The sequence below is a fragment of the Pyrgilauda ruficollis genome, unplaced genomic scaffold, assembly GCF_017590135.1.
Source record: "Pyrgilauda ruficollis isolate IOZ18807 unplaced genomic scaffold, ASM1759013v1 scaffold15, whole genome shotgun sequence".
Taxonomy (NCBI): Eukaryota; Metazoa; Chordata; class Aves; order Passeriformes; family Passeridae; genus Pyrgilauda; species Pyrgilauda ruficollis.
In genome coordinates, this window is record NW_024513654.1 from 16398315 (window position 1) to 16413343 (window position 15029).

Below are 15029 nucleotides of genomic sequence, written 5' to 3' on the forward strand. Positions count from 1 at the left end.
CAACAGAATTTACTGGCCACTCACTTGAAATAAAGACAGCCCAGTGGTCAGAATCCAAGTGTCAGAGAAGGCAGTGGCTTCTTCACTGCCATTTAGGCAGGAACCTCTGGGAATATATTCACTCCTGTGGTCACTCAGCCACAACCCTTGGCCATCTGAAAAACTGGGCACAGACAAATGACAATGCCCTTCAGTATCTCAGTTTCTTAATTTTTTTTTTCTGGTATCCATGAGAAAAAAAGTAAAGTATGTATTTGTTTTTACACTTCTTCACCATGAAATTTAGTGTTTCATTTGGATTAATGCCATCCTGCATCCTCTCTATCGATGCCCTAGGGGGAGGAAAAAGAAGGATTTTCCTGCTCTTTCTAGGATTTTAGAGTGAGAACAGCCTATGCCTACACTGTCTTTGCCACAGAGGTGGTTGAAAAAACATGAAAAAAGAAGCAGACCTCATAGCAAATTTTTCACAGGATATGTGAATTGGAGAGCTTTGGGAAGAACTGGCTGGTTCTGGTCACAGCCTAGTAATCTCTCTAGCTCCTCTGGATAAGAACAGATTTTTTGGGGAAAAGGCCTACCCCATGGTCTCCTTATCCAGCTGGCTGTGGTGTGCAGATGCCTTTGCTGAGACAAAATAGCTATGGGGGAGATTTTTAGTACTTTCCTTTGTGAAATAGCAACTTCCTAAAAATACTGTCTGCAGATGAATACACTACAGTTTGCAGACCCAGAGAAACCAACTTAGATCATTCATTCCTCTTTCCTCCCTTTGCATGCACTCCCTACACTTTCTGAGCCTGAAATGAAAAAGATTACAGAAACTCCATGCCAGTTTCATAACAGACTCCTGTAAATCTTCTGTGTTACAAAAGGACACAAAGTTTTTCTCCAAATTAATCACAGACAAAAATTTGTCTCTGATTATGAAACTTTAGAGGAAAAGGTGCATTTGAGGTTTTTTGCTTGCCTTTTTTTTTCTGTTGGTGTTTTACTTATTCTCCTCTCTAAAATTAAAGTCAAACTTCTTTTATATTATATGCTACATACCTATAATTAACTGAAAAAAAAGAGAAAAAGTATTTTCTTATCCTATTTGCAGTCACGGAATTATCTATCCTCCAGCCCCAGGAGGATGACCAACATATGATGTAATGTAATTCCAAATTTGCATCAATGCTTTTCCACTCTCAATTTATTATCAGAATCAAAGGAGATATTTGTTAAACATAGCTTGGATAAAAATCCAGTGATATCTTACTGCCAATGAAACCTCATGAAAGGGGAGAAATAGCTTTTCAGCAAATTTAATGTGAAGCAGATTTACGCATTAACATTTTAATTGCAAAATGTTAAAAACAAAACCAAAACCCAAACCAATAATCCCTCTCTACCCAAAATTAAAACATAAAAGGCTTATTCTTTCCAGGTAATAGTGATTTTAAAGTTCTCCTCAAGCTATTTCTAACATTATAGATTCTAACATTACATGATTCCAATAAATGAGAAAAAGAGAGGCTGTGTGAATGCACGTCTTATAACAAAGTTCTGACACAAAGTACTGTTTTGCTAAGAGATTACAAAATCAATGCTTTATGAAAATATTCTTGTATTTTAAAGCAAAATCCATCCAATTCTTTATCACCTTGATTCCCTGAGCTCCTTTTTATTCACAAGAAGCAGGAATCTCCCTCAGGTACAGCATCCACTTTGGCTGCATCCGAAGATATCACAGGCCAGCTTCAGTGCCAGTAAAGCAGAGAAGCTCCTGTTCATTTTTTCTTAGCTCCCAAGATGTTTTGACTGGCTGAAAATGATGAAAGAGTTACAACAGGCTGGCTGACATGACTTAGTTCTGGGAAAGCAGGGGGAAGATTTAACCAAAGCTTTATCAGGACAGAATCAGACAAGTTACATGAAATGGATGCCAATCTGTAGGGCTAGGTGCAAAGCAAACTTTTTTTTAAAATTGTCTTTTTGTAGAATTAAAGGTCTGGTTGAGAGTAGCATTCATGTTAATGCAATTTACTTGGGTCTTGCCAAAGGCATTTCATTTCATGGCATATGTTGGTATGATTAAAAAGCAGGCATTGTATGGAATTAAAAGGATGCACTTTGGAAGAACTAAAAGTTGGCTCACTGACAGATTGCAAAGTGGTGAGAGTAACGAGTGGAACTATTTCCAGCAGATTCCCACAAGGATCAGTTCCTGGTACAACACTGTTTAGTATTTTCATCACATGTCCAAACAATGATGTAAAATCATAGTTAACTCATTCCCAAATCAGTTAACTTCTTGACAAAAATATTGAAGAGAATATGGTAGACAAATAAAAGTGTTTCCTGCCTTTTATGGAAAACCAACAGCTAAAAAGAAAGACAAGGAAATAAATTAATTTCTTGCAATGTGCAGTTAAATACTGCTCTGTTGCATGTGGATATATAAGGTGTGCTGGGTGCACACACACAGAGCAAAATAAACAATCCATTGCACACTAACACATCACTAATCCAGGAGGAGTAACCTGTGGTTGCTACTTCTTCTGTGCACCTTGCTTACGAATTTATCTTTGACTGCACACGTGTGGAACAGTTTGCTGCCTCAATAACCCCTCAGGTGCATTACCACTCCTCAGAAAATGATTTTTTCATACCTTACTTACTCAGCAGCCGGAAAAGGACAACAGACAGCCAGGCACAGTGGCATCCAAGGACAGCATCTATGGGTGCTTGGACAGAGCCAAGGGCAGAGTGCTGGAAAATGTAAGATAGACCAGTTGAGCAGTGACACCACTGAAAACACAACAGCCCCACACTTGACAGGAGGTGGCAATATCATTTTTATCACACATGATACTGCCACTCTACCATAAATCACTTAGAAAAATTAATTACAAGCATTCTTTACTCTAGTCAGACAGTTCCATTTTGGTAGCAGGGAACAGGGTGTGCCACAGTTTTCTGTCTGTCATGCTGAGCCTAACTGTCCTTTCGTGTTTTCTCTGTGGAGGATTTTTGTGACAATATCCAGTTGCCTCACACCTTGCAGATGATTGCTCTGCCCTTATCCTTCGGTGGAGTGGCAAGAGTTTTTCAGATTCCTGTTACACATCGCCCACTGGCCATCTGCTATTACCACCTTAACGAGAAATCACTTGATGAAAGGTGATTGAGTGGTTACTGTCCACTACAAGGTTACAAGCTCATTATACTACTTCCCCCTCCAATATTAAGTGATAGTGATAAGCCAAGAGTCTTAACTGATACAAACTGATGCATTTCTGCTATTTCAATCGTGTTGCCTTTGTTTACATGACATTTAGCTTAAAAGCATTTACTGTTAGGTTAATTTAGACCCCAGCCTTTGGTTAAAGTGGGTTTCTGGGTGCCACGATTTCAAAATAGAAACTTGGGATAATCAAGGAATATTCTATTTTTTATTATTATTTTAGTCATCATGGATGGGATGCTTTAAAGATGAATAAACTGTGGTGTTTCGGTAGCACTCATGAGAATTGGTTTCTGTTTCCCCTCAAAGCACTGAGATTTCCTGTAAAACTACTCTAGCTCTTGATTTATGTACCATTTGCAGAGGAAGATCTATCTCCTTTGAACTTCCACATTAGGTTTTGCTGAGTCAGTTTTATATATCAAGCTGTTAAAAAAAAATAAAAGAGGGAAAGCAAAAAAAGGGAAAAGTAAGCTTCAAAAAAACTAGTCCAGAGGAAGTCCACAGTTCCTTAAACAGTTTTTGTTCTAAAGGCAAACCTCTACATTTCTCTTTCTGCATCAGGTCTCTGCTGTGATCTGTTTTCACTAAACTAGAAGCATTCTATGCAGCCATCCTATTAGGTTGTGGATTTCAAGACAATCTCCCAAATAAAAATCAGAGAACTGAATAGATTGAGGTAAGCTGTTAGAACGCAAGAAAACGCCTGAGCTGCCTCTTGTCACAGAGACATTTAGCAGGAGTAAAAAACTGCAGTGAAAAAAAGCCTGGCAGTGTGATTCAGAACATACCACTAGGGGGGAATGATAGCGTTGCTGTACTTAAGTTTAGAAAAAAATGTTCTGAAAGGTTGTGTTGCTAGCACATACTCTATTTTAGTTCTGGGACTCATTCTCTAATGTCATATATATTCTGAGTGGTAAAGGAACCACCTGATGTCCAGCTTCATTTCAGGGAAAGGGAGGGCATAGGTATGATGGGCACTAGAAGACAAGTTTGGATGGGCTCGGATTACTGGGGGATAGTTCAGAGGAGAGACACCTTGAAAGGTCAATGTCAGGAATGCAGCATGCTAATGATGCTGAGGTATAAACAACACCCGAGATAGGTCTGGATTTGGTGAAGCACTGGTGTACATGTCGTACTTGAAGCACCTGAGCTGCTGCATTCATTTCAGCCAGGTGACCTGCGTGCCTCACCAGGCAGGACCTCCAGGCATTGCACTGTCACAGAACTGGTGTGTCTTGGCATTTACCCACACTCTTTGAATGCAAAGATTAGTGTGTCTTCCTCCTATAAAACTGCCTTCTGCTGGTGATCATTCTCCTGATTCCAGACAACTCTGATTCATAGCACAAGAAAAGCTTTCCCAAAGGATTCAATAGCTCTTTTCCCTCAAAACACACACATCATTTATATATATTTGTGTGTATCTCATCTCATCTTATCCTAAAAAAATAAACAAATCACTTCTGGGCCTCTATTCTCTCATATCTCATATCCAAAATATTGAGAAAACAGTATTAAGTTTTTCCCTTTTCTTTTCTTTTGCAGAAACGTATTATTTGGCTAATAATCATTGACAAGGGTCCAAAAAAATGCAAATCTTACTGTTTTGATATCTTACACTGATTGTAACTCATCATGTCATAGGCCCTTTTAGCACCAGAGACATCATTCTGGTATAGTAATCCCTTCAGAGAATTCCTTCCAACAAATATAGAAGACTGTCATCATGATGAGAAAAAGCCTTTCCCCTAAAAGTGTTTATCATCCAAGAATAAATAGCAATGAAAATAATGGCTTTTTGAGACTTTAGAGGTAATAATCCATTTATCAGGAAGATATTGCTATAAAGACTGTACATAAGTCATTTAACCTTTCCAGTGTCTTACAGTCATCTGAATGTCAATTAAAAAAAAAGAAAGAAGAAGATGAAGTTATAATGCTGCATCAACAGACAGCTGTCCTAGTGGGCACTGGGAGCACAGAATGGCTCGCATTGCTGAGCAGTGCAGTCATTGCCACAGGAATGATGAGCTCACATTTCATTCTGATTCCCATGGTGTGGCGGGGCTGTGGGGCTCTCACCCCTCCTGGCCCAGCTGACGCCCCTCGCTGCCTGGACACCAGATCTGGCTCGTTAACGTGTCTGGAATGAGCGTGAGCCACCTCTCAGCTGGCAAGCACAAGGGGCATACTTGGATTCCCAGGTTGGAAGATTATCTCATTCAAGCCCAGTTCTCCCAAAGATATATAAGTGCAGTGAGTGTGGTGGCCCCTGCAGAGCTGGCCCCAGCCCTGGGAGGTTTCAGCCACACAGGAGCACAGCCTTGGGTCACGGCAAATATGACGATGATGATGAAAGTAGAAGAGCTGGTAGGTGCAACCTTCTTTCATTTACTCACAATGAATTATTTTCTAGACTGTCACTGGCAGAGAGAGAGGACCTTTGTGGATCGCTGATTTAGCAGGTTACCAGCACTGCTGTGCTCTAGGTGCAAACCCTTAGATACTGTTTGATATGCTATTATATTTTCATTGTAAGTTTTCCTTGGGAAAGGATCTTACCACAGATACAACTGTACAGCTGTTTGGATTTGGCATCATAGCACAATTCACCAGGAAAAGATCAAACGAAATTTAGCTACTTATTTGACTCTGTCCTTGATTTTAATTCACATATATTTTTAGAAGCCAGTAATGTTATGATCACACTAAGTAATTCCTATATAATAAGGGACTGGGACAACAAATTACTGCTTAGAAACTACAGTATTTTATAGCACTATATTAGCAGCTTAATAATAGTATTGTTTTCTAATAATAAACTAACAGTTCCTACAGCCACTGCTGTTCATGATGTAAAAGTCTTTGAAAAATTAGGTCTAGACCATGAGTAATGGGACATTCCACTGCAGGATTCAGACTAAGAATGTCTGATCTGATGGAGAAACTGGGAAAACATGAATGATTCAGTAAAACACTGCACTTATTTTCCCAGATTGTTTTCTTAAGATACAACTGCCTAAGTAGTTAATGCTGTCTTAAATTCTTTGGCAAGGTTCTCACAGTTTCTTCTGCATTAGACTCTATAACAAATAGAATTTTACAAGGTAATCAAACAGAAAGGCAGTCTAGGCCACATGAACCACTCTCAAAATACACATCTGCCTCTACTAAGTTTAGCAAGTTATTTCTTCATACACACTTAATTTGGCATCAGAAATATTTCTGAAAACTATTGAAAGCTGTGCTGCTGCACAGCACCACAAAGCTTCTGCCATTCTACTATGAATGGGACTTTCGTACTGACAGCAATGGATAAAACCAACCTTGAAATCCCTCAGCAGCCTGATTTAACTGCATGGGAGATGAGCCCCAGGCAGCTGCATCCCCAGCTAAGGCAGGCACAAGCAGAATGGCCTGTCCTGGCTGTCACACACAGAGAGGGCAGGAATGAGAGAGCCCTAGGCGATCCATGTTTCCAGCCAGTGGCTATTGCAGTCAAGAATCCACTGATTGTATTATATCGTGTTTGCATTTACAGGTGACTGGGAAGAAGGTGGATGATAAAGAGACTGGCAGCTTCCTCCCCGAGGACTTCAAAAATGGAGAGTATGAAGCTGCTGTAAGGTTAGAGAAGCAGGAGGACCTAAAGACAGTCCCTGAGCACTCGTTGACCCGAGGTGATCTGGCTTATGAGAAGGATAAAAAACTAGAAGCAGAGGTAGGCTCTTGAGGTTTCTGCTTGGAATTTTATCGTCATGTATGCATTTCCTGCTGCAGTCCTTGAAGTTCTGCCTTTCTCTAAGTTAGAAATGCATGGTGAGCTAGTAAAACCCTTGGGAGACCACCACAAAAGGGTGCTGGTCTAAAGTCCACTGCAGACCACAGAGCTCTGCACACCTGTGCAGCCTGTGGGTGCAGGCAGTGACACTTTGAGGCAGAACCTAAACCACCCCTTCACTGTGTGCCTGAAACGCTGAGAGCTCCTCTGCCCAGGGTCAGCTGCTGCTGGCTGTCAGTGGGGGGAGCAACCAGAGCCAGGGAGACACCTTCAGCTTGCACACCTCATGACTGCTACCAAAAATAACTAACCCACAGAAGATGCTAGAGTGCATTTCTGAAGCCAGAAGCCGTAATTAACATGAAAATGTTCTTTTTATGAAGACAAGGCATTACATTTACTAGCACATTTGGGAAGAACTAATGAAACTCATACTGGCCTACAGAAAAGTACCTATTTCAATTCCTGGAGCACGACAATTCTCCCTTGGTCCTTAAGAACAGATGATTTTTTCCCCCAATAACACAGTAACTATAATATTTTTTTTCTTTTGTGAATAAGCAATGAACTGGCCTAAAAATTTAAAGTGTTTTGGAAATTATAGAGTTTAAGTAGCAGAGGAAATAAGACTTTGTTCTAAAACATGAAGAGTGAGAAAGTCAGTCTCAGAAACATTAGAAAAAAAACTACTTATTAAACTTCAACAGAGACCTTACTGGCTACAGAGGTTTTTGGGTTTTTTTTGGTTTGGTGTTTTTTTTTTTTTTTTTTTTTTTTTTTTTTTTTTTTTTTTTTTTTTTCTTTTCCTTCAAAGCAGGTTCCTAAGAACTTAGTGGGTTTCCAGTTATCCACAGTCAGCATAATTATTTTCCACTATGCCAGTGACCTGTAGACCAAACCACAAATACAGAGAACAACAAAAAGAAGAGGTGGGAATAACTTGAATAAGAACTCAGTTGACAAAACTATATACCATATACCAGTGTATTCACCTTAATCACACCCTGGGACAGAATCTGTCATCTGTGTTCACTCTGAGTTAGTCCCTGTTTGTGAATGTCCTGAAGCCAAGGACACCTCGTGGGATCTCAGTTCAGGCAACACACCTCTCCTTGGTGTCAGCAGTGCCCCACACTCGCTTCATGCCCAGATGCTTTTTACAAGCAGGTCTGGAGAAGTCTTAAACATTTATTGAACTTCCCCATCAAGGACACTGAGGATATTCTTTGTGGTTTCCCAGAATGTACAAACATTTGGGGACTGAAATGCTAAGATCATTCTAGACCTTGTTCTTCTCTTGAGGGTATGTTTTTAAGCAAAGATAATTAAGTTCCAATAATTTAGGGGCTGCATCATTAAAAAAAAAAATCACTTGGTGGAAGTCAGTTGAAACTTCAGGAGCTTTCCAGCTTTCATAAGCTGCACATGAGATTTTTAAAATTGTTGTGCCAGAAGAGAGTTTCTCACATAGTTAGCAACTTATTGTAAAGGTCAATTAGTCCTATCTGAAAAAAAAAAAAAAAAAACCCAAAAAACAAAACAAACTATTTCAAAGTTCATCCAGTCTCAGTTGAATTCAGCTGAATAGTATCACATTGCTGCCCTGCCACTCTGAAAGCGAGAGGTGGTCACACAGCTCAATTTGCTGCTTTCCCTGATTTGTTCCAGCTGAAGAAGAAGAAATTAGAGGCCAGGTCAAAACTTGAAAATTTGGAGGATCTTGAAAAAATTATTGAGCTGAAGAAGAAGAAAAGATGCAAGAAAGTGAAAGTGCCTGTTTTAAAGAAACCTGAACCAGAAGTTATTGTAAGTTACTTCAAAGTAGCTTATTCTGGGAAAGTATTAATGGGGGTTTGTGCCACACACATTTATGTTCTCTGTATTCTTTCCTTCAGACAGGACCTGTGGATATTCCCGCATTCTTCAAAGCTGCACTGGAGAATAAGTTGCCAGTAATTGAAAAATACCTGTCAGACAAAGGGGATCCAAATGTCTGTGATAAGGTACAGTCTTCTTGCTAATGCAAAGCCTGCTACAGAAGAAAACAAAACTAACTTTTACCATGAAGTTTTGTAGATTCCACCCTCATGAGAGGCAAAAAGGGGGTGGGGCAAAGTAAATAAATGCTGGAAGTTATGTACATCAAGTTTTCTAGTGGCCACTGAGACCCTTCAAAATCATAGTACCTCAAAAGAGTCTTTATATTTAAAAGAAGGCTGTTGGTGCCCAGGAGAACCTGATTTTCTGTAAAAGGTGATCTTCCAATGCTATGGAAAAAGAGATAAGAAATTGTTCTGCAGAACAACAGAAGTAAGTGGCTGCCCTCCTACTCCATGATGCATGAGTTTCAAGACACAGTGCAGCATGTTGGATGGGGAACTCAACAGGCATAATTTTAAATCTGGATGCCATACTGTAGATACTTCTCTCATCCTTTAAAATGCTATGTAGGCAGCTCTCAGCTATTAGGTTGCTGTTAAAATTTAGCAGATTTCAGGTCTCAAAAGCTCTTTAAAAGGAATCAGCATGGAGTATGTATTTGCCATCATCTTATAGAGGGCGGGAGAAGAGTTTTAAAGATATTTTCTGCCATATATAATATCTAACTTTGCACTGCTTCATTTGCCAGTACAAACGCACTGCGCTGCACAGGGCATGCTCTGAAGGACATCTGGAGGTGGTGAAGAAGCTGGTGGAAGCTGGAGCCCAGCTTGAACAGAAAGACATGGTATGCACATCCACTCACACCTCTTTCCAAAAGCTGCTCGTTGTTTTATAGGTGCCAGGAGAACCATTTATAGAAGTGCTTCTTAGAGAGGAGGAGTACTAAAAGGCCTTGCAACGCCCTTGAAGTTTATCCTTAAAATAACATTGTTGAGAAGAGGTTTCAGCAGGGAGTGTCTGCCTCCCTGTGCCATAATGGTTGTTGGAAAACACAGAAGGGCTGTCCAGCAGAGTGCCACAAGCAGGAAAGCCTGGGGTAGGGTAGGAGAGCTGAGGTCAGGCTCCCAGCCCAGCCTGCCGGCGGGTGCTGCCAGCGCTGTCCCACGCAGGTCCCCAGGGGCAGCAGGAGCACCAGGGTTTCAAGGCTGCGCCCGGGAGAGCCCCCTGCTCCTCTGCAATGCCGCCCACAGGGGGTCCTGCAGCTGTTCCTGTGCTCCTCTGCCCTTTTCCCTTGGCTGAGCAGTTGGCACTGCCAGCCTTGCTTGCCCTCGCTAAGCCAGCGGGGCTCACAGAGGGTGAGGAAGAGGAGGAATGACAGGCAGAGTGCGAGCATCGAGGGACTCCTTCCAGCACAGCTCAGGGCAGAGATGCTGAACCTTGTAGAGGAGAGGGGTTTTAATTCACTTTGTGTACTTGCATAACTTGGGGATTTGTTTTTTAGAGAGAACTATTCTTTCCCTTGAGTTTAATTTTCTATGCATTTTAGAACCCTAAAGGCATTAAATAAAAAATATTAACTAGCACATACCAGCCACATGCCTGCCTAAAGGTAACTTCTAAACTCAAGGAATAAACTTTTGTTTATTCCACATCCTCTCTCACAGCAGCATTGCCGAGATCTCTGTCTTTAGGAATAATATGCAATGAATGTGAAGAGTGAGGAATTCACAGTACTGCAGAAATTAGGGCAAAATAAGAAAAGCTGTTACTAGAAACAATTTTTTTTTTTTTTACTAGAAACTGTGATCACTGTGTGATCATAGTGAAGTGCTCTAGGTTAAATCACACAAAATTAATTCGGATTAATTTAGCAATTTGGTTAAAATAGTGGGTTTTTTTTAATATATTGATGTATTAAAATACTTTTAATTTCCTTTTCCTATTACAGCTTCATTCTACAGCTCTGCACTGGGCATGCCGGGGTGGAAATCTGGACGTTCTGAAATTCTTACTGGACAAAGGGATAAACATAAATGCAAGAGACAAGGTACGTGCTGCTGGAACTCTGCAGCTTTTTAAACTGGAGACAAAAAGCTGACCCATGCTCCCAGTAGGCAACTTCTGGCAGCTGTTTTTGAAGCAGCTTTCACCTGTTCCATGGCACTGACCATCTCCTGCCCTGACCCGCAGCTGCTCAGCACGCCCTTGCACGTGGCTGTGCGAACAGGTCGCTACGACTGCGGGGAGCACCTCATCGCCTGCGAGGCAGACCTCAACGCCAGGGACAGGGTAAGGACCGGCAGCTGTCCCCTGCCCCTCCGCCAGCACCCCGAGCTGCCCGGCCGGGGAGCAGCCCCACAGGGCCGGGGAGCAGCCTTAGAGGCCGGGGAGCAGCCCCAGCGGGCCGGGGAGCAGCCCCACCGGGCCCGAGAGCAGCCCCAGCGGGCCCGAGAGCAGCCCCAGCGGGCCGGGGAGCAGCCCCAGCAGGCCCGAGAGCAGCCCCAGCGGGCCGGGGAGCAGCCCCAGCGGGCCCGAGAGCAGCCCCACAGGGCCGGGGAGCAGCCCCACAGGGCCGAGAGCAGCCCCAGCGGGCCGGGGGGCGCCGGCCCTGACGCTGCGCTCTGTCTCTCCAGGAAGGGGACACGCCAATGCACGACGCCGTGAGGCTGAACCGCTACAAAATCATCCGGCTTCTGATCCTGCACGGAGCAGATCTGACTCTAAAGAACTGCGTAAGTAATAGCACAAAATCCAAGTAATTTTAAAATGCTTTAAAATAAGTTTCCCACCAGAGCAAAGTTTCAAGACCGGGAGAGACTATTTTGAACAGGGTTAATTAGAACACTTCAGAGCTAATTAAAGCAGAGCTGAGACGGGGAAAGGGTAACTTGGGGGAGGTCAGGGAAACCCAGTACCTTTTTTAAAACCAGAACCCACTATCTGCTACTTAGACAACATAACACCTTTCCATTATTGATTTTAATTACTCATATAATGAAAAGATGCAAGAGACAGGACACTTACTCTGCACAATTCCTGGGCTTCAACCACCACTGAGACAACAAGGGTCTTAGCTTGTAAGAGAAATCTTTTTGTTAAGCCCACAGCTGAGGGCCAGCCCCAGCCCCACAGCTGGCGGACTGGCTGTTAGCCTTTCTGCTGGCCAACAAATCCCCGTGGCTGGGCAGAGAGAAGTCCCACACCTGGCTGTGCTCAGAGCCACTGCAGCAGCATTGCTCAGGCTCTGTGACCACTTGTTAAAATACAGCACTTGACAGACCTTTTGTCCCAAATCCAAACCTAGTAGCAGTAGCACAGGTTTTACCATTGTCAGTCAGTGTTTTTGATTCACAATCAGTCAAAACCCCAGGTGACAAGGAGAAAAACAGTCACTGGAGCACTCTGTACTCCCTACTCTCTGCCCACCTCCCTGAAGTGTGGCCGCTCCTGGCATTACCCCTCATCAGAGTATGACAATTATGGAAGGCACAGCCCCAAAGGCCAGAGACTTGCCCTCTCAGATGTTGTCTGTACACAAAAGTTGGTCCTACTTAATTCCTGTGGCTCATACTGTAATTAAATTCTTATCTGAATTCTGCATTAAATGGAAGAGTGTCTTACTGAGATTGCACCTAAATATATTTTTAATCACTTGAAATTAAAACTAAAGGAACACCTGCATGTTCTGCTGGTCACAGCATTTGCCTAAACTCATTGAAAACCAGGCAGTTTTCATCATGGGTCTGACCAGGACTGGGACTAGATCTGTAGAGCAGGAGTACTCTGACCCCAGGGGTGCAAGAATAAGTCTAAGCCTGTGTGTGCGGAAGGGATTCACATCATGCAGATGCACTGAACAAGTATTTAGGAAAGAACAAGGACTTGGCCATCACTGGATGAAATTAAATATTCTTCTATTTCTTTTAACCAGGAAGGGAAAACCCCTATGGATCTTGTTCTTCAGTGGCAGAATGGCACCAAAGAGATATTCAACAGCCTGAAAGACAATTCCAAAAAGAGTGCCCATCTAGGTAAATTCTGAAGAGAGAAACCAGACCACGCTCTTTTTGCTGCTTTTAAATGCTTCCCACAAACCTGGATGAAAATGTCCTTGAACATCTATTGAAAATATTTATGGCACTGGATTATTTAAGGTGCCTTCACTGAAAACTGCAAGAAACCTGCAAAGAAATTATTTTAAAAGACAGGTTGAGTGTTGAAATTCCACTAGCTCTAAAATGGCTTTATTTATTTATATTTATTATTTATTTATTTAAAAGTAATTTTTAATTATGTTCATTATTTAAGCTTTTTTTATAGGTGCAATTGGTCTAAACACAATTTTTGCCAGCAACATAAATCCTTCGGTCTTAAATGGCAGAATTTTCAGCTATAGTAGCAACTTTTCTCAAGCCTTCCAATAGCTCTAAATAGCAAATACTTGCAACTGTTGCCGTGTCTCTCTGCAAAAATAACCTGTAAATTGAGTGATGGTATGTGGAAGAGCACTGGAAGGAGGTATACTGAGGTGCCAAGTGGATTTAATGAAGCAGTTGAGTAATGGTGTTTACACAGGGTTTGGCAATCATGGTTGATAACAAGCTCGAGGACAGAGCTCCAATCACCATGTATTCCTTTGGACTGAAGGATTCAGATATAATGTTGTGAAGGTGAGAGGAGACTGTATCAGGGAAGTGAATTTTTTAAAAACTAGACTACTACAAAGTATGATGATAGAAGAATGCAAAATCAGATGATGTATATTTGTAAATTTGTACTGCTTTTTCTGTACATTTTGAACTGATCCATTTCAGATTAAATTAACTGAGTGGTTCTTTTTACTTGCTGGAGTGGATGATGGAGTGGTGAGCATGCATGGGGTAATTTTGTCTCTCTTTAAAGGAAGTTCACATTGTGTCTGCTGCAAAATTCTTAAAACTTAGAAGTCCCAGCTGCCAAGAGCAGCCATCCCTTGTGCTACCTCCCTGCCACTGTTAGATAAAACCCCATTTTGTTAATTGGAGGCACATGTGAAAGCAGAAAGACAGTATTTCAACTAGCTAGTAAAACAAAGTTACAGTTCCATTACTGAGTTTGATGTAAAAAATATCATCTCTTAGTCACTACTATGTGGAGCATGAGACAGCTCCAGTTATCCAAGCCAAGAGAGATGCTAAGTCCTGTTAGGAAAAGCAGACACTTCTCCCTTTGCTTTAGCAGAAGCAGGACAACCCTCAAGGCTGCCAGCCAGAGCATGATGTCCCATTTCATACAATCACAGAACAGTTTGGGCTGGAAGAGACCTTTAAAGCTCATCTATTCCAACCCCTCTGCAATGAGCATGGACCTTTTCAACATGATCAGGCTGCTCAGAGCCCTGTCCCACCTGGCCTTGAATGTTTCCAGGGATAGGATATTTACCACCTCTGTGGGCAACCTGTGCTGGTGTTTCACCACCCTCATTGTAAAAGACTTCTTTCTTGTATCCTAACTAAATCCATCCTTTTTTAGTTTAAACCCATTATCTTTTGCCCTATCACAACAGGCTGTGATGAATATTCTGGAGTAATCTTTCTTGTAAGTCCCCTTTAACCCCAGTAAGGTGATGCTGGAGCCTTCTGTTCTCCCGGCTGAACAACCCCAGCTCTCTCAGCACTTCCACACAGAAGTGCTTCACCCTTCTTCCCAGCTTTGTGGCCCTCTCTAGACACACTCAAACAGCTTCATGTTCTTCCTGTGCTGAGGACTCCACAGCTGGACACAGCACTCCAGATGGGAGAGTTGAGGGGTATTTAGATGCTGCATTCAGTTAAATTCCTGATCATCCATTGGGTGGCCTGACAGACAAATATGCCATAGGCTCTCACACTGCTTCACCAACCTGTGCCAGCTGGCTTTACTGTCTAGCCAAAGCAATGTCCTGGGCACTATCCTGAGGTGGAGTTGGAAGTAGGCAGCAATGAGTAGCTTTTCCTGGAATGCCAGTTTTGGAGTGAATTTGCACAAAACCCAGAAGAGCAAGCAGAAGAACTACCTATTGTGTCTGCAGGCAGCTCTCCTAGAGTAAGGCTGAGGCCAACAGCTTCAGAGAGATGACACTTTTCTCACCCAAGGGACCATAACTCA

General features: G+C 42.2%; 1 protein-coding gene across 1 annotated transcript; it reads left to right on the top strand.

Moving 5' to 3' along the window:
• Nucleotides 1-5462: 5462 nt before the first annotated feature.
• ANKRD1 (ankyrin repeat domain 1) lies at nt 5463-13744 on the top strand. The gene is made up of 9 exons (XM_041461447.1): nt 5463-5608; nt 6780-6959; nt 8688-8825; nt 8915-9022; nt 9649-9747; nt 10852-10950; nt 11094-11192; nt 11537-11635; nt 12835-13744. Exons 1-9 carry the CDS (start codon nt 5579-5581, stop codon nt 12943-12945), a joined length of 963 nt encoding a protein of 320 aa, XP_041317381.1. The 5' UTR covers nt 5463-5578; the 3' UTR covers nt 12946-13744.
• The last annotated feature ends 1285 nt before the right edge of the window (nt 13745-15029 follow it).